At 37.8% G+C, this 21,827-nt stretch overlaps 2 protein-coding genes across 4 annotated transcripts in view; one reads left to right on the top strand and one right to left on the bottom strand.

Moving 5' to 3' along the window:
* wasla (WASP like actin nucleation promoting factor a) overlaps positions 1–16,976 on the top strand; it is a 24,650-nt gene extending 7,674 nt beyond the window's left edge. The window contains exons 5-11 of one of the 3 annotated variants that reach the window (XM_007246552.4): positions 420–443; positions 6,648–6,828; positions 7,124–7,166; positions 8,022–8,175; positions 12,059–12,591; positions 14,728–14,836; positions 15,806–16,976. In XM_007246552.4, the coding sequence (XP_007246614.3) occupies positions 420–443; positions 6,648–6,828; positions 7,124–7,166; positions 8,022–8,175; positions 12,059–12,591; positions 14,728–14,836; positions 15,806–15,867 (1,106 nt within the window). In that variant the 3' untranslated portion in view covers positions 15,868–16,976. Of the gene's footprint in view, positions 1–419; positions 444–3,389; positions 3,941–6,647; positions 6,829–7,123; positions 7,167–8,021; positions 8,176–12,058; positions 12,592–14,727; positions 14,837–15,805 lie in introns of those variants that run through there. The other 2 variants (XM_007246554.4, XM_007246553.4) reach the window with 2 other exon arrangements.
* lmod2a (leiomodin 2 (cardiac) a) lies at positions 15,685–21,827 on the bottom strand. Its single transcript, XM_007246556.4, has 3 exons — positions 21,449–21,827; positions 18,469–19,695; positions 15,685–17,411 (listed from the first exon to the last, which is right to left on the bottom strand). The coding sequence occupies exons 1-3, from the start codon at positions 21,722–21,724 to the stop codon at positions 17,382–17,384; spliced, it is 1,533 nt and encodes a 510-aa protein (XP_007246618.3). The 5' UTR covers positions 21,725–21,827; the 3' UTR covers positions 15,685–17,381.

Below are 21,827 nucleotides of genomic sequence, written 5' to 3'. Positions count from 1 at the left end.
GTGCAGACTGCTTCTATTGTCACACAAATTCAGTCTTATTTAAATAAGGGGAAACATTATACAGTAAGATATAGATCTTTCTATGTAAACAAGCCACTCTTATTGCTATGATGCATTAGTATATACATTTAACACTATATTTGATCTTACCTGATAAATGTTATGGAGTATTAATGTCATACGCTGAAGGATTAACAAACTGCTCTATATGCATTACAGTCCCAGTGCTCAGGGGCTTATCACACCACAGCACCTTAACTTAAGCCTCTCATTCCTCTCTGTCTGATCCTTTTGCGAACTAACCTGACATTAAAAACTGACCTTTAATTCTTCCTCCTTCTTAGAATCTACTCTCTTTTGCTACTCTTTCGATTTGAATTGGCCTCAGAATTTTAACAATGTTAATTTTGTTTTTGCAGAGAAAAGGCGTGATCCTCCAAATGGTATGTCTGCTAGTATTTACATTCAATGATCAATTACTTCTGACTTAATTATTCTAATTAAGTAGCTGTAGATCCACATAAATTAGACTGCTTTGTAATTTCCTTTCCAGAGAAGAGAGAAAAATATATCGCTGTGTCCGTGTAAGTGTGTGCGTGTGCCTTCATGCATGAGGGCACAAGTGCACATATGCATATACATGACCTAGATGAGACATGTTCACCCTCTGTGTTGAACCTTGGGCTAAAAGTACTGTGCAAAATTCTTAATAAGCAGTAGGTACACTTAGGCCTGTCACTATAAGAATTTATTGTGGACGATATGTATTGTCCCAGAAATAATGGTGCTAAGCGATATTATTGTTATTTTAAAACCATTTAAATGCCACTGACATATGATAATATAATAGCACAACAACTTTAATTAATCATGTATCACATATGATGACCTCTGGTTTACAGTATTTTTGCACAGTGTTCTACACCTGTACACATCTAATGTGCTTGTCCGTAGCTAGCTCCCTGACCTGCTTAGACTGATGTTTTTAGTCACCTTAGTACATTTTACTGTAAACCACAGATTTGCCTATTAGAAGTAGTTTAGCATTAACTAGCGTTAGCATTATTTAGTGCTGGGGTGTATACTGGTTTATTCGGGGTACAGAAGAAGAAATTACAACCAGTATGCATTTTTCAGATACCACCATACCGCTAGAGGCGCTGCAGAGTGCTGAGTCAAACAGCACCGCCAAAGAGGCATACTAATGCTAGCCAGCTAGCATAACAAGCTAATCCTCTCCCAGACAAGCCCAGAATCAGTCCTGAGTGCGGAGAAGGAAGCCATGTTAAAGTTGTTGTCGTGTCTCTTTTTAAGGTTTATTGTTTGCATTCGTCTGCTAATGAAGTCTGATTCCTTCATATATTGTGTAATTTTGGGAGTAAACCCAATAGTAATCAAAGCCTTAATTTAAGCCTTGGTGTTTTATATAATATGTACTCCTAACAGTATGAGTAGTAAAGTTACAAACATAAATAAAAGCCCAGTCATGCAAATAAATAAATAAATAAATAAATAAAATACTGTGATATACAGTGAAACTGTCAGAATTAAAAAAAATACTGTGATTATTAATTTTTGGTCATGCCGCACAGCACTAGCATTAATTCATTTTCTCCAACTGTAGCTGATTTTGTCGTTACAGCTCTAGCCTGACAATTTGCAGCACCGTTAGCAAAGAAGTATTGACTCTATGACACTACACTAGTTGCTGTACAAGCATTTTGCAAATGATTTGTTCAATTTTGAGATTTCGGCATAAATGTGAAATGATGTTTGTTACCAGGATTAGAAGCAGCATCGAAACATGGAAAATGGAGAGATTTCACTCCCTTCACTGTCTTTGCTTTTAGCAGAGTCATGTTTACAGCCAGTTGCAGTCTTTTTATGGCCACTTTGTTTGCAGTTCAGAGATGCCAGGCAGGAGGAGCAGTGGCACCTAATGAGGGCTAAAATCTCATACTTTAATGATGTCCACTGTACATCAGGGTGTGCAAACACACCAGACAGTTCTGGTAGAGTAGTGCAGAGCAATTATTTGTACACAAGCTTTGGATTCGGCATTTCACAATGTTGTAAGATCTACCAGAAAGATGCTAGAGGCTTTAGAGACTAGTGAAGCCAACCTACAAGCAGCTGGTGTGTCTAGACTGGAGGCAGTAAGGAGGTAGGAGTGGAAATAAAACAGCACCTTGGGTGGCGTGCATTTGAGGCTCTTGGTAGAACTTGTGTTAAAGATTTTACCAGTAGTTGACAAAGCTGTGGGTAATGATCGGTCATGATGGTACGGCTAGTTGCTTCCAGTCACCCTCCATGGGGGCCAACTGCAGATGAGAGAATTTAAAATGCTTTAAACAAGCTGGACACTTGTCTGCAGTATGCAGAATGGGGAGTGAAAGGTAGTGCGTGAAATGTTTGTCATATTTCTTTGTTGTTACACTGTATGTCAAGAAATAAGAATGAAACGGTAGGTTGTATTACCTGGCCTGCTGCAAGTGCTTATAGTGTAATAATTCCTTATTTATTCAAAAACGTTTTCTAATCACTCATTTTCACAATTTGGCTTTAGTTTTATTTTTGAGTTCTTTTGATGGATGAAAAAGCTGCTACAGACTAGGGGTGGGCAATATTATATCGTATAAAATATATCGTGATATTAAAAATCCATATCGTGATAATAGAGATGTTCTGTCTTAAAAGTAGTCTATTATTTACCGTGAAGCTTTAAGTGTATTTATTGTATAACTGTTTTAGTTTGCAGTTTATATGCATGCACTAAATATTCTGCAATATTATTTGCTGCATTATATTATTTTATGCTATATTATTTATTTTGCCACATTATGATTATACTGTTATACTATTATACCATATTCCTGAAATTAATTAATTATTTTTCTGTTTTCCTATATCGCCAAGTATATCGTTATCGTAAAATACCCTGAAATATCGTGATATTATTTTAGAGCCATATCGCCCACCCCTACTACAGACCATTTTACATTTAGATAGCTTTTGTAATCTGTGGTTTACTGTTATTGTGCAATCCATCACAATACTCCTAAAACTTAAAAAAAAAAAAAACAATTTTTTTGTGAAATTTTTATATTTATTTGAAATCTTAATTTTGTGGTACCTTTCAAAACAGTGCTTCTGGTAAAGGCAGACATCTTCTTATCTTTTCTTTTAATGAATTTTTGGTTGTGTAAGCTTTTTATTCTCTTCATTCTTGTTGTGACCATAAACCTTGAATGATCTGCTGTGGATCCTGGGTTATGACGTATTTAGCTGTGGGAGGGTATTTATTTATTTTTTTTGTTCGTTGTGAGTTCACAGTGTGCACACACACGCACACACACACACTTATTAGAAATAACGCGTGCGGATCCCAGCTGCAGCAGACATGTAAGGCCTGGAGCAAATTTTAGAGCTTAAGTGGGATTAGCTGTGGTTTTAGTGATTTATGTAATATTCTGCAGAATTTGTAATTTATCAGGATTTGACGTGTGTCGTTCTCATTGGTCGGCGTTGGGTTTGTCAAAACTCATACCGAACGAGTCAGGGGCTCAGTGTGAGCGCAGGCGTTAATTAGAATGTCTCTAAAAGTCAGTCTTGCAGATCTTTTACTTGCCATGTTTTTCCTTCGGCTGCACCAAGATGATGTTCTGTACGACTTTCCTGTCTGCGCCATCTGAGGAGTTTTTAGAGAACGTTTCCAAGCCTGAGGGCTGTCTTGCACCTCTTCACTGTGTGGTGTTATCAGGGGATAAGCTTTATTCACCTTTAGTCCAGCCTGAGAGTCTGCCTGAGCTGTTGGTACAGCGCAGTGACGGAGCGTCCGTATTAGCAGCAAGTGTGCTCTCAGGAGCTGCTGTGAACTGTTTGCCTTCAAAGTGGAATGATTGTGAAGGTAGTGAGGAGGGAATCATGAAGGACACCAAAGGTAAGAGGCTGAGGACATGTGGGATAATGTAACAGTGCACTTAAAAAAAAAAAGTTATCAGAAGTTCTTCAGTGCATTTGTGTACATTTGAGTGGCTCACATAGTTCTCTCATAGTTACCAAGACGTGTTTCTACTCTTACACTTAGACAGTAATTTTTTTGAATGTAGTCAAGTTAATGAGGACTTCTTGCAGCAACATTATAATGGTCTGAAGTGTTGGTGTTATAATTGAATCCAGAGAGAGTTATGCCATCAAGTTTCATCTCTCCAGTCTGCCTAAACACACATTGAAGTGGCTGCAGCCTGTACCGATATGACATAACGAAGCTGGATGTAGAGCGAGGTAGAGCACAGTGCACCATGTTGTTCATATGGAATGGTGCACACAACAAGCTACTTCTTAGCCTGAGAAGAATAAGTACAGCCTAGCCAAGTGCCAAAAACATTAACTGATTTTAAATGAATTTGTTTCAAGTCAGAATTGTATCAGAATGTCCAACAGCATTGTTGTACATCACATTTTGTACATATTGTGCACATCTATTAGAATGTGTGGCCTGAAACTGAGCTTTCAGCAGGCACAGGTTAAAGTGGACCAAGTTTGATCTTTTTTTGGAGTATGTGACACAGACGTATTCACTCTGTGACAGCAGTAACAGACAAAAATACATTGATTCTGGCCTTTTCAGATTAAGTTTGGGCCCATTTCATATGTTGTGTTGAAATCTGATATGCAGCAGTAGAACCTGGTCTGGACAGCCGAATTATGTGTGCTGAGTAGAAGGGGAAATGGACAACAGCAGTGAGTGAGGTTTTCAATGGTAGGGTAGTGAGGTAACTGACCTAGTAAAAATATTTGGTGATGTCTCTGTTCAAACTGCAGCAGTGGCAAAGGAACGTAAAAAGCTTAAAAGCAAAGTTTGAAGAAACCAAGGATGCAAACCAAAGCAGACAGATGAACATGTCTTTTTAAGCAAGGCTTGAAAATATTTTAGCAGTAAGCCCATCTAGCAGTCACTGGAATCCTTAAAACCTCCTTTGATGCTGAATGAAAATGAAACTGTGAAATGGTTAATGTTTGTAATTCTTGCTGATGAATGGAGGATAATGATTAGATCTTATGCACTTATTCAGTGTGTCAGTGTTGCCCACAGTCATGGATTCCAGCCAAGCAGACTGTTTTCTGTGGCCTCTTTCTGTGGTTCATTAATATGAATTGTGCATGCTGGCGTTTTGGTGCTTTCAGTCCTGCTCACAAATAGCAGGCTGTTATAGGTCAAAATGTGGGTTTCTCTGTGGATCTGGCCTCACACTTAGGCTGCATAAAACATTATTTTATAGTATTAAATATTTTAATACCAGTACCAGATGCTGATGTTGTTGTTGTTATTATTATCCTGGGAATTAATGTTTTGTGGTAAAACCTTATTGACTTTTTAGCATTTACAAGCGAGAAGAATGAAAGTGGTTAACTCATTAATTTATTATTAGTTTTTTTTAGGTGTGATAAAGAATTGGTATATTTATTAGTACAATAATAGTCACAATCTATGTTCCACACTGTGTGGAAATGATGAAAGTATTGTTAAGTGCTTCCTCTCTAACATATGTAAGTTAATATGCATCATGAGATGTTTCCAAAAACAAGACCATCCAAAGGTTTTGAAGTATTACACAACATTTTTATGTGTTGCACTCTTACTCGTTACAATTATAAAAAAAAGTTAGCAATCATTCCAAATCCACATTATCACTAAAGCCAGAGCAGCAGATACTCTGTGCGATGAAGCTCCTCATTACTGAGTGAATCAAGAGATCAAGGTGATCTTATAAGAAGACCTCGCTGCTCCCAATACTATAATACTATACTATAATAACACAATGCTGTACTTTTACCTTCAGTTCTTAAGTAGTACATTTTAGAAAAAAACTTCTTGCAATATTTAACAGGACAAAAAGTGTTGAAGACTTTACTTCTACCACTTAACTGTTGTCCTTAAAGAACCCTTCAACTTCTACTCAAGTCACTTTTTGGATAGAGCAACTCAAGTCTGGGTAGTACTTTATTTATGTCTGGTCAGTGACTCAGATTTCTTATCAAGAAGGAAAAAAAATGTCACTTGTCAGTCAGCCAGACACTGTTTTACTTGTACACTTTAGCCAAATGCTTATGATATATAATCCATTAACAAACTAAGAATTCACCTATTTTTTCCTCTTCTTTTTTTTAAGAAGTGGACACAGTGTTGTGTTTTTTTAATGACACATATAAACTGTCATTGGCCAAAAACATACTAAAATAAAAAAAAAATTAGCTAAAATGAACTAATAATTTGCTTGTTCTAAAGAGTGCGGTCTTTTCCTCAGCTTAAACTATTTATTTTCAGCTTTATTTTTACGCTGGCATTGAGTTTGCTCAAAACAGTTTCATGTGTTTTCAACAGATATCATATTCAGTATTGTGTGTGTGAGATCCCGTGTTCTGTGTGGATAGTTTGTGAAACACCCCCTCAGTGTCTGTGAATGGAAAGAATAAGCTGTTGTTGGCAACACAGATGCTGAGAAGCTCGGCAAGCAAGCAGTATTCTCTACATGCCCAGCAGTATTTATAACGGTGATAATGATTCTACGGTTCTAGCTAACGGCTGCCTTTTGCTTTGTGTTTTTTTTTTTTGTTTTTTTTTGTTTTTTATGTGCTATGTCCAGGACCCACGTTGCCAATGGCGACGGTGGACATCAAGAACCCGGAGATAAACAATGTGCGCTTCCACAACAATTCCCACATGAACAACATGGTGCACAGTAGCTTTAACAAGAAGGAGAAGAAGGTGAAGGGCAAGAGGAAGAAACTGACGAAGGCTGATATTGGGACCCCAAGCAACTTCCAGTAAGTGTTCCGTATCATTTTTTACTCCTCTTTATTTAATTTAAAGGTTGTAGTGACTTGCCTGCTTAAACATGTAAAGACACAGTTGCTCTCAAACTATGAATGATCACAGAATATTACATTTATTTACTTTCTGGTTTTCTTATCAGCGGAAAAGTAACATTAATAAATTGAACGTGTGATGAGCTTCTGCATGTCTCTTACCATTTCTGCCCTTCACTGTTATTCGTGTCATGACTTTTGCCTCCTAATGTGTCTATATGTACTGATATGGACTCTCTCCGTCTCTTTTTAGGCACATTGGCCATGTGGGCTGGGATCCGAACACAGGCTTCGATGTGAGTACCATAAGAAGGGCTTGTTCTGTCACTTGTGCTAACCCTCACACTCATATACACACGCAAGAGGCTCTCATGGCTCAGAAAACAATGCAGACCTGTATGGCAGTGGCATGATAAAGCATGAATGGCCTTGTGTTCACGCAGGCTGCTCTCAAACATCTGATGCCGTCATGTAGCTTCCCATCCCACTCAGCAAATGCGTTTCATTCCTGTGCCCATTTTTCCACCACGACCTTTTGGATTGATCATGCTTTCCTTATTGTTACTTAAGACCAGAGGTGTCGAGTAATGTTCAATAGTACAAATAAGGCTACATTTACATTACTAGACTGAAGTGACTTAAATCAGATTTTATTTGCTCAGTTTGGCTCAGACCAGATTTTTAACTTCTACAGAAGTATTTTTAAACTCTACTATCTATACTTCTGCCTTAGTAATAGATGTCAATACTTTTGACACCTTTGCTTGTGACAGTCTGTTGCAGTTATTATTTTGAACCTACACCCTAAAGAGAACCAAAATCTTTCATTTTTAGAGATAAAAAAAGAAAAATAATTAAAAGGTGTATTCATAATTGAATCTTTATCCCAGAATGGGTCACATACTTTTCATAACATGAGTGTCCCTGTTTTTTTTCATTCATCATTATGTAACACAAGGTCATTTGTCCAAAAAGTTTTAGATTTAAACACTACCTAATTAAACGTCAGTTGACTTTAGTTCACACGCATGATCTTTGCAGTGAACTCTTCTTTTAATCTTTAGCTTTTATTTCTTTATCCTTTGAGTTAAGAAGGTTGATTGAGTTTTTTAAACTTTGATATGAAATAATTTTCTGATGTTTATTTTCAGCTGAATAATCTGGACCCAGAGCTGAAAATTCTGTTTGACATGTGCGGCATCTCTGAAGCTCAGCTGAAAGACAAAGAGACATCTAAAGTGATTTATGACTTCATTGAGAAGAAGGGAGGTGTGGAGGCTGTTAAAAACGAACTGAGGAGGCAAGGTAAGCAGTCACTAAAGCATGCATGTATAAACCTCCTAATTAATTTATTACCTTGTCACTTCATCTTCAGAATCAGGATAATAAAAATAAATGGCGTAAACAGAACAAAACCATGGATTTAAAACAAAGACAGGTCTGATCACTCGGAGCAGATTTAAAGCACAGCACCTATCTTTTTTTTTTTTTTTTTTGGCAAAATAACTTTTTATATAATTTCTGCCACACAGAAACCTTATATCTTCTATACTGTCTGAGTCTGGGAAAATTTCCTAATGTTCAGTAGAATTTTAAGGTTTTGCACACCAGCACAATTTGATCTAATTAAGACAGACTGTGGTTCATTTGCACTTAGTACATCCATACCGAGACCCTCTGGAGGAGTTGGTCTCGGTCAGGTTAGTTAGTGGTGAGAACGTGATCTGGTCTAGAGCCTACACAACTATTATATAGCTCTGGAAAGTAATAAGACACCACTTACAAATTTAAGTTTGATTTTACCAAATTGAAAACCTCTGGAATATAATCAAGAGAAAGATGGATGATCACAAGCCATCAAACCAAGCTGAACTGCTTGAATTTGTTGCACCAGGGGTGACATAAAGTTATCCAAAAGCAGTGTGTAAGACTGGTGGAGGAGAACATGCCAAGATGCACGAAAACTGTGATTAAAAACCAGAGTTATTCTACCAAATATTAATTTCTGAACTCTTAAAACTTTATGAAAATGAACTTGTTTTCTTTACATTATTTGAGGTCTGAAAGAGAAATGTTGTCTGTAGTTTATAGAATAAAACAACAATGTTCATTTTACTCAAACATATACCTATAAATAGAAAAATCAGAGGAACTGATTCAGAAACTCAAGTGGTCTCTTAATTTGTTCCAGAGCTGTATATACACACACATAACTATTTGAGCTAAACGGCTGTTCAGGCGCAGTTTACCTTGATTAAATACTCCGACAATTACTACAGATATGATATGAGCAGCAGATATGTCTGCTGCTGCTCCATACTAAGCTGTTTACATACTGAACAGCCTGTGTGCAGCGTTCGCTGCTCATGACTGTGCGACATTGCTTACTGTGCCGTGCATCCAACAGACACACTAAAGCAGGAGATACAGGGGGATGTTTGGCTTTGGCTGGGTATTGCTCTTTATCTTTTTGGTGCATGAAAAAGTGCAGTAAGTGCAGGAGACAGCAAATCTGACACTCCTCCCGTCTGTGCTGGTCACTTGATCTCTTAATGCATGCATACAGCCAACATTTGAAGCACTGAACATTAAAGTTTACCAGCCTGTTAAATGTTCACTGAGAAAGTTAAAACTTTCATCCCCTGCGACTGTGCTCTGTCAACACTACAGTACACGGACTGCCCCCTTTTGAAGTCCTCTTTTTAATGTATAGTTCTTTGAAATGTATATATGTGTCTGTGTGAAAATGTTCAGTTGATACTTAGGGCTCACTGCATGTTTAATATTTGATACATCTCTGTGGTCTGTCTGTAGGTCCCCCCAGGTGGAATGGTAGGTGTAGATGTTTTGTTTGAGCTGAAAGGTAAAGGTAGATTTGCATGCAGTAGGTGTGTGTTTCACAGCTTAGGGGTGTGCAGTGCGTTGGATGGTGTTTTTGCTGATTTATAACTTAATGACCTATTTAATGGATGAGCAAAAAAGGATGCAAGTTTTGCTGTGGTGTGTTTTTGAGAGAAATAATAATAATTTATATTTACTTAAAAGAGTGATACAGGACATTTTAAAATTAATGTACATCATCAAATATATAGTTGTGCCCAGGGAATGTGTCAGATTGTAGTTCTATTCAAAAGGTAGATACAGGTACAAATACAGCTACACATGCATAAGTAGTGTGTAATGCATGTGTAACTCTGAAACTGCAAGCTCTTGAGATGGCAGCAGTATGTGGATGATGTGTGCTTTTAGAAAATGTAGAGCCACTGCTTGCAGAAGGACCCTATTAACATAATTGGTCTGTCAAAGTGTGTGTAATGAAGACCAAAGGTATTTTAGGATCGTATGAAATTGCACCCACACGATGACACCAGTTTCATTCTATTAGTTGATCCCTACTGGGTGCAACTTTTTAATGATAATCTGCTAAAAAGAGTGATGCAGATAATTCAAAATGAGGAAATGTCTTGTGGTGCACAAGCTGAACTGAGTAAGTCCTATTATGAAGTGTTATAATCACACTGTGGAAGAGTGTAGAATTGTCCTTGAGGCAGTGGTGCAGGTTGTCAGCAGTCTGTGCAGTAATATGAGTCTGTGAGAGGTACTTGGATGAGTCAGGAATTTCTGTGAAAAAGTCTGGATAAAGTATTAGTGTGTGTCCTCGTATAAGTTCAAATAAGAGTTAGATTTAAGGAGTTATATTTAGTAAAATGCTCACTGTACAAACAAGTATTTAGTCTTAGTTCCCATTTATGTACTTAAGTAGTCCGTTAACAGTCTTGAGCAGCCATTATGTTCATCCACAGAGATATTTCTGCTCATTAATCTTAATCATTCATTACTTTTCATCACAGAATGAGAAGCTGCTTTTATATATTAGCAGGACAGTTGTAGTCACAATAGGCTTACCTCTGTATCCAGTATCTGGAGCTATCTTCATCAAAACTGAAAATGGGCACCTTGTTCAGTGATGCAAAAAAATATATGAATTAGGTAGTGCTGCAATATTAAAAAAAAAAAAATAAAGTTCCATCTGATTTATCTGCAATTTCATAATATTTAGGCCCAATCCCATTCCTCCTTTGTATGCCTTCCCTTATTTCCTAGTGTAACCCTTCCCCTTAGAACAGAGTTCCAAGGGGAATAGGTAAAATCCTCTCGCAAGACTTTTGGAAAACCCTTCAAGCACCCATTACATAGTATATAGCAGTGGAGCGCTAAAGTTTAGCAACCTACATGCTGGTTATCTATAAATTTTGGCCATTGTAACTAAGCTGGTGCTGCAATTATTTATTGTTCTGTGATTGGGAGCTGAAATGAGCTTTTATCAGCTTTTTTCTTCTTTTTTTTTGGTCCGTTCCACTTTAAATGCTGCAGCCTCTGCCACCTGTTGTACTATTTAAGGTGAAACTAGAAAAGTTAGCTACTGAGCTGAAGTACTAGTGATTTAGTTTATGCTTGTTTTAAAGAAAATTGCCATAAAACATTGAAACTACACATTAAACTATGGATCTATAGTTGCTATTTTCGTTTTTAACAAGAAATTCTCAAATTTGTGGAATTTTCTAGTCGCTTGTGCTGCCATCTTGCCAGTGATTCTTAGTATAATCTTAATAATCGGGACACTGTTGAGTGACGTGCACACGCAAAACAGAGGAGTAGGGCCCAAGGGTGAAATGGGATTGAACCCAATAATGCCTTCTGTAAGTAAAATAAATGAAATTGGGCATACATACGTTTCCTCTAGTGCGTTTTTGCACGTCCTCAGTTATGACTTATGCACATTCGCACACTCTGTGATGGTGCTAAAATGATATATCAAGCGGCGCTTGTTAAAATGATACATGTTGCATTGGTATTAGCTTCTTAACAACAGTACTGTCCTACATTTAATTTTGAACTTCATAGATTTTACAAATACAAAATGAATCTAAATCTGAACGCAAAAATATGAATTGAATCCTGCATGTTGTGATTGTAATATTGTTTGCACTATATTAAAAAAAGCCTAAATATTATGAGCGATTGGACTGCTATGCCTTCTGATTAACATGTACAGAAGCACTTATTTGTAACCATGTTTGGGCAGGATTCTATCAGCATTGAAAAATTCTGCATTGCTAAATTCAGTTTTGCTATGATGGTTAACACATTAAAACTTCTTCTGTTTACCTTTTTCTCCCTCTTCCAGCACCTCCGCCTCCTCCATCACGTGGTGGTCCTCCTCCCCCGCCCCCTCCACACTCCTCTGGACCTCCTCCTCCTCCTCCCCCTGCCCGAGGACGAGGGGCCCCACCACCCCCTCCGCCGTCTAGGGCCCCAACATCTGCACCTCCACCCCCTCCTCCGTCCCGACAAGGCATGGGAGCCCCTCCTCCTCCGCCTCCGAGCAGGGGGCACCCCCCTCCCCCTCCTCCTGCTCATGCCAGCATGCCACCCCAAGCACCCCAGTCTCATCCTCCACCCCCGCCCCCTCCGCCATCTGGAGGAAGCGCTCCGCCCCCTCCTCCTCCGCCCCCTCCTCCACCTGGACCTCCACCTCCGCCCGAAATGGAAGGGAGCGTAGATTCAGTGCCCTCTCCTGTGGGGGGTAAGTCAGCCCTGCTGGAGCAGATCAGAGAGGGCACCCAGCTGAAGAAGGTGGAGCAGAACAACAGGCCAGTGTCTTCTACGGGGCGCGATGCCCTCCTCGACCAGATCCGACAGGGCATTCAGCTCAAAACGGTGAGCATTTTACTTTAACTAATTTTAACAGTTAAATCCTCGAACATGTTAAAACCGAACCAGCTCTCTTATAATGTATGGCACTGGTGAAAGCCAAATTATCACCAAGAGCTCTGAAAACATCCGGACTCTTCTCTGTCCTATGGACAAGGTGGTGCAATGAGTCAATCAGGGTCTTCAGTCTCAGACTAAATACTCATCTTTACAAAGAGTTCCTAAACTTAACAATTTTCACTAAAAAGTCTAAACATTATCAAAGTTTGATGTATTTGTTGATTCTTGTTTTTAGAAACTAGTTTTTGGATATTTTCAAAGTAAACAACAAAACACTTTTGTAAGTCACTTTGGATAAGGGCATCTGCTAAATCACTGAGGTTTTTTAATGAAAGTGAGATGCCAAATGTGCTTTAAACTGCAGCACCTGGAAAAAGGATAATTTTTTTTACTTTTTTAAATATAAAACATCTTTTGTAATAGTTTTTATATAATTTTTTTTTTAATTACGCAGTTTGAAGAACTGACTTAAGTACCGCCGTAAAAATGACCCTAGTGTGTTGGCACGGCGGTAAAAACCTACTCAATCAATCAATCAATCATCCGCTAAATACCCAATATTTAAATGTATATCCATAAAATATTCCCTCGTTAGATCTCTCACAATCCAGTGCGAGACGAGCATTTATGCTGTCCATACCCCCACACTCTCTCCACAAAGGTGAGATTATTACAATAAACTTACTCCAATCCTACCAAAGTGCATTTATAAGAATTTACTGATGGAATAGGAAGTTACATCTCCACATACAGACTCCACACCTGCAGTGGTCTGCACCACAATCTGCTTGAAGTTCACCCCAGACCCCATCGACTTCAGAAAGACTGCTCCCAAGCTCAAAAACTGCTTTTACACTTTAAAAACTGTACCGAACCTGTGAACTTGTGCCTGGAAAAAAGGGTAGTGTAAAAATACCATGCCCTTATTTGTGCTCTATAAGAAAAAACATTATTGAGGTGTGCAAATACTATGAAGGTTATATTCAAACATTGTGTATATTGTAGGTTGAAAACCGTATGTGGATTTATGCAATGCACGCATGAATATTTGCATTCCATGGTCACATAATAATCCAGCCGCATTCAGAATGTGGTGCTTAGATAGTTGGTGAGGCTCTGGACTAAAGGTGAAAAGTAAAGGTTGTTATTTCAGTTTGGGTTGAAGCAAAGTACCAACAACTGTTTGATTCAGAAAACACATATTTTTGCTCAGAGACTAAATTTAGTGCAGTGCAGCAGCCAAAGACCTTGTTTTCCGGCATGACGCAACAGGTGCCTGTAAAATCCCAGAAGTGTGTATCTGGCTGGAACTAATATGATCAAACTCTTGGTTAAAAACAGGAAATTTAGTCTGTGAGGCAGAAAAAAAGGACATGGTAAAAAAAATCACAAAAAATCTCCATCGAAAATTACAGAAGCCCACTTAGTTATTTCTATCCAAATGAGCTTAAGACAAGAACAGACACATGGTTTTTATTTTGTGTAAAAACTTACTTAAAAGCATAATAATGTTAATCAGATCAGTTTTATTGTAATGTCTGAATAACAACTGGGGTACAGCTGTGTGGAAACCTTAGAAAAAATGTCACTTTGCTAGAAAAGCATTTAGTACTTGTTCTTTTTGAAATATGATATATATGCATGGTGCACATGAAGCTGTTCTTCTACCCCCATCTCCGGCATTAGCCAATAAAAGAAAACTGACAGAAAACGACTGAATCAGGAAAAGTCCAACCCGGAAATTAGGATTCATGGCCCCGCCCCCCTTGGCTTGCGATTGCAACTGCAAAATTGTAACATGAGCATCACAGTGCTGTTAGCTAATCGGAAGTGACACGTTTGCAACATGAATATTCATGTTCATATAGAGCCGAAATTCTGCCCTTTTTCCCCGCCCACTCCTCCACCTTACTAAAACACCCTTAAACAGAAGCACCATCTCACAGGGGATTCATTCGTATGAAGAAAAAAAAAAGAGACCTCTATGTGTAAGAGCTAACATTATGGATGTATTTTTTTAAAAGTTGTAATAACTGTACAAAAACATTAATAATAATTAATCATTTTCCTTTTTGTTTTCAGGTATCAGATAGTTCTGACTCAGGCCCACCAACTCCTGCTCTCTCATCAGGCATCGTTGGAGCACTTATGGAGGTCATGCAGAAGAGGAGCAAAGCCATCCATTCCTCAGGTAAGAGCTCTCACTACAGACATGTTGTTAATTTCAAGCCTTGAAAATTAATTTATCCCTTTGATAAAAATATACCAAAATAAACAGAGCAATCTAATATTCACCTTTATTTAAGCTTTATTTGCCTCAAAAAGTCCCACAGTGAAACATAAATCACACTTTTAAAATGTAATATTAAAAAAAAGATGACATGAATAAATGAATGATAAATGATACATGAATACAACTGAAAGAATCATAAAACAAGTAAGATAAGGATAGATTAAAATATTAAACAATTTCCAGGCAGTATAAATCATACATTTCAATGCTGTACTAAGGCCACTAGAGGGAGATGTGACTGCTGTAACCAGAGTATTGTCACAGTGATGCACAGAAATATCTCTGATTTTAACAGTGTTCAGTAAATTGGTGGAAATAGAACTGTCTCTGCTTCAAGCTAAAACTAATAATACATTAGCAGATTGTTTGTTGGGTCTAAGCAAAGCCCATTTCACACCAAACACTGTGTAAACACACTTCACTCATGTATTAGTCAAGGAAGCCTTTACACTGATCAGTCAAGCACAAGAATATGCTTCAGGTCTATTTTTAATGAGTGGCGCACTGCAGACTGTTTCTACTATTTCGTAGAAAATAATTCTTGCTAAATGTACCATCGAGGTCAGGGAACATATATGTTGTGTGTATTTCCATACAATACAAGACAGTCTGGCGGTTAATGTATTTTACTCACCCTTCAGAAGTAGAAGGTGATTAATGGCATGTGATGTCATTTAAATCCTATTGCAAATATAGACAACGATTTTCCTGTGAAATGTCCTTAGTGTCCAGTGTTTTTATGTTTGTTTGTTTTTTTAAGCACTTGTTTTTTATTTTATAGACAATGTTATTGGCCCTGTGTAGACCATGTGGCCATGCAGTAGAATTTTAAATAAAATATTAAAGTTTTTTTTTTGTTGTTTGCAGATGAAGATGAGGATGATGACGAAGATGAAGACTTTGAGGACGACGATGAATGGGATGATTAGTCCTGGTCTCCTTATGCTAACCCCACCCAGTAGAATAACTGACACTAAATTCTCACCTTTCCAAATTGTACTCAAATTCTGTACATGTTCTTTCAAATCGCTGTATATTTTTGTTGCCTTTTTTTTTAAATAATTTGTGCAATACCTCATATAATCTGTAAAGTATTGTCATGTATCCTCTGTAAAGTAATCTCCTGGGATAACCACGTGAAGTTTAATGCCAGGCTGGGTTTTCTTGACTAGTTGATTTGAATGTTTTTGTTCCCTCGTTAATGAGGAAAGGGAGATGGACAGGATCCTCTAAGTTCTTGTTAATTGTTGATTAATGATTGAAAACGCTATTTTCATACCCTACTTTTCTGTACCTTCGATTTTCTTATTCAAATCCTAGTTTAGCACTCTACGTTTTGGTAAGAGGTTCTTCTATCAGAATATTTAATCCCTCCACCCTCCCACCCACTTCTGTATAGTTACTATGTAAATGTACACTAGGCAGATATACTGCGGTTGTTATGTTTTGCACGGATGTCAAAACAAAAGTCACTACAAGACAAAAGTCACAACAAGACTACAAAACACTACATTTGCTGCATTCTCACCAATTATACCCTGTGACTCTTCCTTACAGAGAGAAAGAAAAAGAAAATCACTCGACACTGCATGTCAATAGACAGTCTTTTTTTTTTTTTTTTTTTTGCTTTTTGGTGTTATTGAAAAAGATAACGCTGTAGTTTCAAACCGGTTAAAGTTATGAATGCCGCTTGCTTCTGGATATGGTGATCACGCCCTCTCAGTAACAGGTTTTTATTCAAGTCATATCATAAGAAAAAGCACTACACGAAGCATTCAGTGAACCTAAACCATTTACTAGAAGCTGTTAAAAAGCCAATGCTTGACTGACACCTACATGTAAGGTAAAATACAAGGTAAAACACCTTTGTGTAGCAATTAATGCTGTTTTAACAGTGTTTGTTTCAATTTCGCTGTCCTTCAAGGATTGTGCTGCATTAAAACTATAGAACTGACTTCAAACCTTACAAATGGGTTGGAATGTGGAATGAAAACACTAAATTGTGTACTTAAATAAATGGTAATATTGGTTCATTTTCTCCATCGTTTGTATTTGTGTCTTAAAGGTCCTTTTAAGCAAGAAGACAAGTCTTAGTAGTGCAGCTTTATTTGTTTTTGTCCCATTGACTGCATATAACATGGATGCTATGGTTTCATTTCCATTCTGTGGAATTATAGCCAAAGTTATATTGAAGTCAAATTTCTGCAAGAGTCTACATATTAGAGTCCAGAGGCAGAGCAAAAAACAGTGGTTACTGATTTGTCCAGAATGGCTAAAGAAAAGTCAAATTTGCCTTCAGTAAGAGTCCAAAGATGACTTACGGAATTACCAATGAAGTCTTAATATTGTTACATCTGTTTTAACAAGAAAAAACACAGTCAAGGAAAAATAGAGGGAAACAAAAGACCAACTGTAGACTCCAAGGCAACTTGCTGATGTTGCTTCATGAATTCTGATGGTTTGTGGTGCTGACCTGTAAGAAAAAAGAATTTATGTAAATTTCATCTGTTACTGACTGCACAGTGTATTTTCAGCATGGCTGTGGGAATTTGAGCGAGTTTCCAGTAATATCCATATTTTCATTAAGGGTCTATGACTGTGTGACATTGCTTGAATCATTTATAAATGAAGCATTTGTGAGACTAACATGCGAGATGTCAAGGAGAACAACTTAGTATTGTGTCTCACGACTTCTGCCACATCTGCACTGAACTGTGAGGTGTGTGGATGGGAGTATCTGCCAGTTGAGTGTCTGTTCATACAGACAGTTCTGCGCAGGCACAGCCAGTCGGGATCATTTCCTCCCACTAGTGCTGGGCGATATGTGAAAAATCATATATCACGATATGGAATTTTTTTTATATCACGATAACAATATATATATATATATATATATCATGATATATGACATTTAAGTATCTTTTTAGTTATTTTTTGTTATTCTTATGACAAAATAATATCATTGCTTACTTTTTTCCAACTTTATTTCAAAGTAACATTAAACCAAACTTTCACAAATGAGAATTAATACCTTTTAGTGCAGCAATATATATGTATCAAATGAAAACAGATGAGGTAGATGCAGTAGCTATTTTTCAAAAGAACAATGCGTCTCCATTGTTCAGCTCTCATGAGTTTAATAACGTAAAGCATGTCGGAAACCGGCGTGTCCGTGCGTCTCCGTCAAATAACGTAAAGAAGCGTCATGTCGCAAAACCACATTATGAAGCTTTTTTTGCGAAGATTACTTTATCATCACTTATATAAACCGAGTTTATGCAAAGTGACTGCCAATACATTCCATCGTAGCCTACTTTATATATTTGCATAAATCATTGATGAAAATACTGTAGAAACGATAGGGACGATAGAAGGTAAGTAGAACGATAGACACTTTTCTATCGTCCCCACAATATTTATCGTCATATCGCACACCACTACCTCCCACTGTGCTGTCCACTGTGGGTTGTAATGCTTTCTGTGATGTTCTGTTTACATGACTAGGACAAAAGCTACAGTGCAGTGCTTACCCTATTGAGTGTCCTGTGGTTGCTCCGGATTGCTGCCATTAAGTCCCCATGTGCTGACCTCTGACCGTTCCTGTCTTCTTGTGTTTTCTTGGGTGGAGGTTTTAGAGCATGTATCATATCTTTCAGAACATCTCCACTTTCCTTTTCTTTGGTCTGGTTCTTCACCTTCTCTGTGTTATGCTTGTTTATGTCTTGCTTATCTGCTGTGATCTTCTGATTTTTGACTGTTTCAGCAATATTTCTGGTGGGTCCATTCTTCTCGTAGTTAGTTTGACCATTAAGCAGTTGTTTAGGTTTAAGTTTAGGAAGAGAACCGTTCTTCTGTTCTTGGGAAAATCCGACCACTTCGTTGTCGGGCATGTTTTGGGGCCCGTTCGTTTTCGTTTGAGTGGTTTGTGCCATTGTTTCTTCAGACTTTTTGTTCTTTTGTCTTTGTAACTGCAGTCTTGTTTGCCTCTGGCGGTCCTGGTTGCGGGTCAGGATGCTGGTTGCGCTCGTTCTGGGACCTGGAAGCTCAAACTGGTACCCCAGCTTTAGTAGGGTGGTGTTTTCTCTCAGGAGCTTCACCATCTCCATCTCCACCTGGCCTCCACAGATGTGCCGCTGGTTTTGGAAGCGAAGCTCCACCAGGCTGGAGTTCTGCTGGAGAGATCTGATCAGAGCCAGGATCCCTCTTCCCGAGATGAAGTTGGATTCAACGTTGAGGCTGGAGACGTGGTGGTTGTTCTTGATGGTGTTGGCCAGGGCTAAGGCCACTTGATCGTCTGCATGGGTGTTGGCAAGGCTGAAGACTCGGACATGCGTGTTGGAGGTCAGAGCCTCTGCGAAGCTGATCAGCGTATCCTGGGAAAGATTATCAATGTTATTCAGGTTGACCTCACTCACAGACTGGTCGTTTCTCAGGATCTTCTCCAGGACGCCGTCAATGTCCGTGGGATTCTTGCTCAGTCCCTCAGGCATTATATTTAGGTTTGAGTCTACCTGGTAGTGGACATCTCTCTTGGTTCCACTCAGCTTGCCTTTTCTGTGGCCAGTTTTGCTTGTATTCTTGCAGTCTGGTTGAGATGAGTTCTTCACTTGAGTTGAGTTATCTTGTCTGTGGTTTTGTGGTCCGTTCTTCTTCTTCTTGTTGTTGAGAAGCTGCAGTGTCCTGTGAGAGGGCTCAGTGTCACTCTCACTTAAACATTCCTCTTCACTCTTATCTGTCTGGCTCTCATCCATGCCCTCCTGTGGACCATAATGGAGTGGAAAATGAGGTTGAGCCTTGTGTAAATACCAGGCACACCGAGACCTAATGAGGAATACCCCGGAACCCCCGAATGTTGCTGTCAATCACTCTGGAATAAGGTATTTTAGGCATTTAACCCTTTAAACTGTAGGCGTATAGTCATTTTAGCTAACTAATTTGTAACTACTTGAAATTATATTGTAAATGCGGTGAAACCTAACATGTGCTAAACCTCTGGCTCCTCTGGGCCATGATCACCACTGGCCCAACTCCTGTAGGGCATGGTCCATGCAGCAGTGAGTTGATTTATTTTTTAGCTGGAGATGGTTATAAGAGGGTGATCAAGATTAAGAAATTAACTTGAAATGCTTTATTACCAGTAAATACATTAAAAGCGCATTTAATTTAATCTTGACATAATCTTGACATTAATAAACAACATAAAATGAGAACCTAATGTAACTTTTTATGTGTATAACTGTAGGGACTCTTTGAGCCCTGGGGACATTTTAACTTAAATCTGCTGTATTTTTCTGCTGCCCGTCTTATGATTTGAAAGGAAGTCAGGACATCCAAACAGTTAACCCACATTAATAATAATATAATAATAATAATAATAATAATAATAATAATAATAATAATAATAATAATAATAATAATAATAATAAAAGACTGAACAGTATATTCCTAAAAATAATCTAAACATTTTGACACAAAATACACATAAAGCTCTACAAACATTTTTAATCTAAGAAATGTAAATCTAAAAAAATAAATGTTGATGTAAACATAATTTTATTTATTTATTTATTTATTAACATATTGTTAATCTATTAGTAGGATGTGTTCTTTAAATGGTCATATAATATATTTATATTGGATAATACTACTGTATATTAAATAAATAATAATTTAATCCACTTTAAAAACTCAATTAAATCACAGTAGTCTACTACAACAATCCTTTATTTACTGTATGGCTGGAAACCATGGGACCAGTAGGTTCATTTTCCTATATGTGTATAATAATTTGAAGGGGTGTGCACAAACATGTAGAGATACAGCTCTTGAAAAAAATGAGACAAGTTAAACATAATGAGTTTTTTTGATTTTACCAAATTGAAAACCTCTGGAATATAATCAAGAGGAAGATGGATGATCACGAGCCATCAAACCAAACTGTACTGCCTGAATTTCTGCACCAGGAGTTGCATACATTTATTTAAAAGCAGTGTGTGAGACTGGTGGAGGACAACATGCCAAGATGCACAAAAACTGTGATTAAAACCAGGTTTAATCCAGCAAATATTGATTTCTGAACTCTTCAAACTTTATGATTATTAACTTGTTTTCTTTGCATTATTTGAGGTCTGAAATCTGTATATGTTTTGTTATTTCAGCCATTTCTCATTTTCTGCAAAAAAATGCTGTAAATGACAGTATTTTTACTTGGAATTTGGGAGAAATGTTGTCTGTAATTTATAGAATAAAACAACAATGGTCAATTTACTCAAACATATACCTATAAATAGCAAAATCAGAGAAACTGATTTAGAAACTGAAGTGTTCTCTTTTTTTCAGAGCTGTATAGTATAATATCTTTTGTCAGCACATTTTATAATACATTCTAAATAGTTCAAATCAACTAATGATGTAATTCTGTGTTATATGTTAATAAACATAATACTGTGTATTATGATTATGACCTATGCCTTGTGTAATTAGGTGTTATTCTCCTGTTCTGCCACTTACCTGTTGCAGGGCACAGTCTGAGCTGTCTGTCTCTTGTAGTTTGTGAGTTTCGTTCTGCCAGTGCTTCAGCAGAGCCTCCCTGCAGAACGGACCTGTGGGCTGTTTGGCTGTTTGATCCAGCTGCCTCAGTCCGATGGGAGTGTTTTCATCTGGATCGATTTCAGCCATTTCTCTTTCTAGTTCCTGCAGCTCTTCGCTGGTCAGGGTAGCCAGAAGTTCATCCTCGTCCACATCTTCATATTTATTAAGTTCCTGTCTGTAGCCGAAACTGCTCATAGTACTGACAGTAGTAGTGCCAGCTCTGCTCACTAAACAGCTCTCAGATCTGGTGTGGGGGAATGGCACAGCCTGCACAGGGATATAAGAGTGTGTGTGTGTG

This window comes from Astyanax mexicanus, chromosome 2, assembly GCF_023375975.1.
Source record: "Astyanax mexicanus isolate ESR-SI-001 chromosome 2, AstMex3_surface, whole genome shotgun sequence".
NCBI classification, from domain to species: domain Eukaryota; kingdom Metazoa; phylum Chordata; class Actinopteri; order Characiformes; family Acestrorhamphidae; genus Astyanax; species Astyanax mexicanus.
This window is presented reverse-complemented; position numbering and strand designations above follow the sequence as displayed.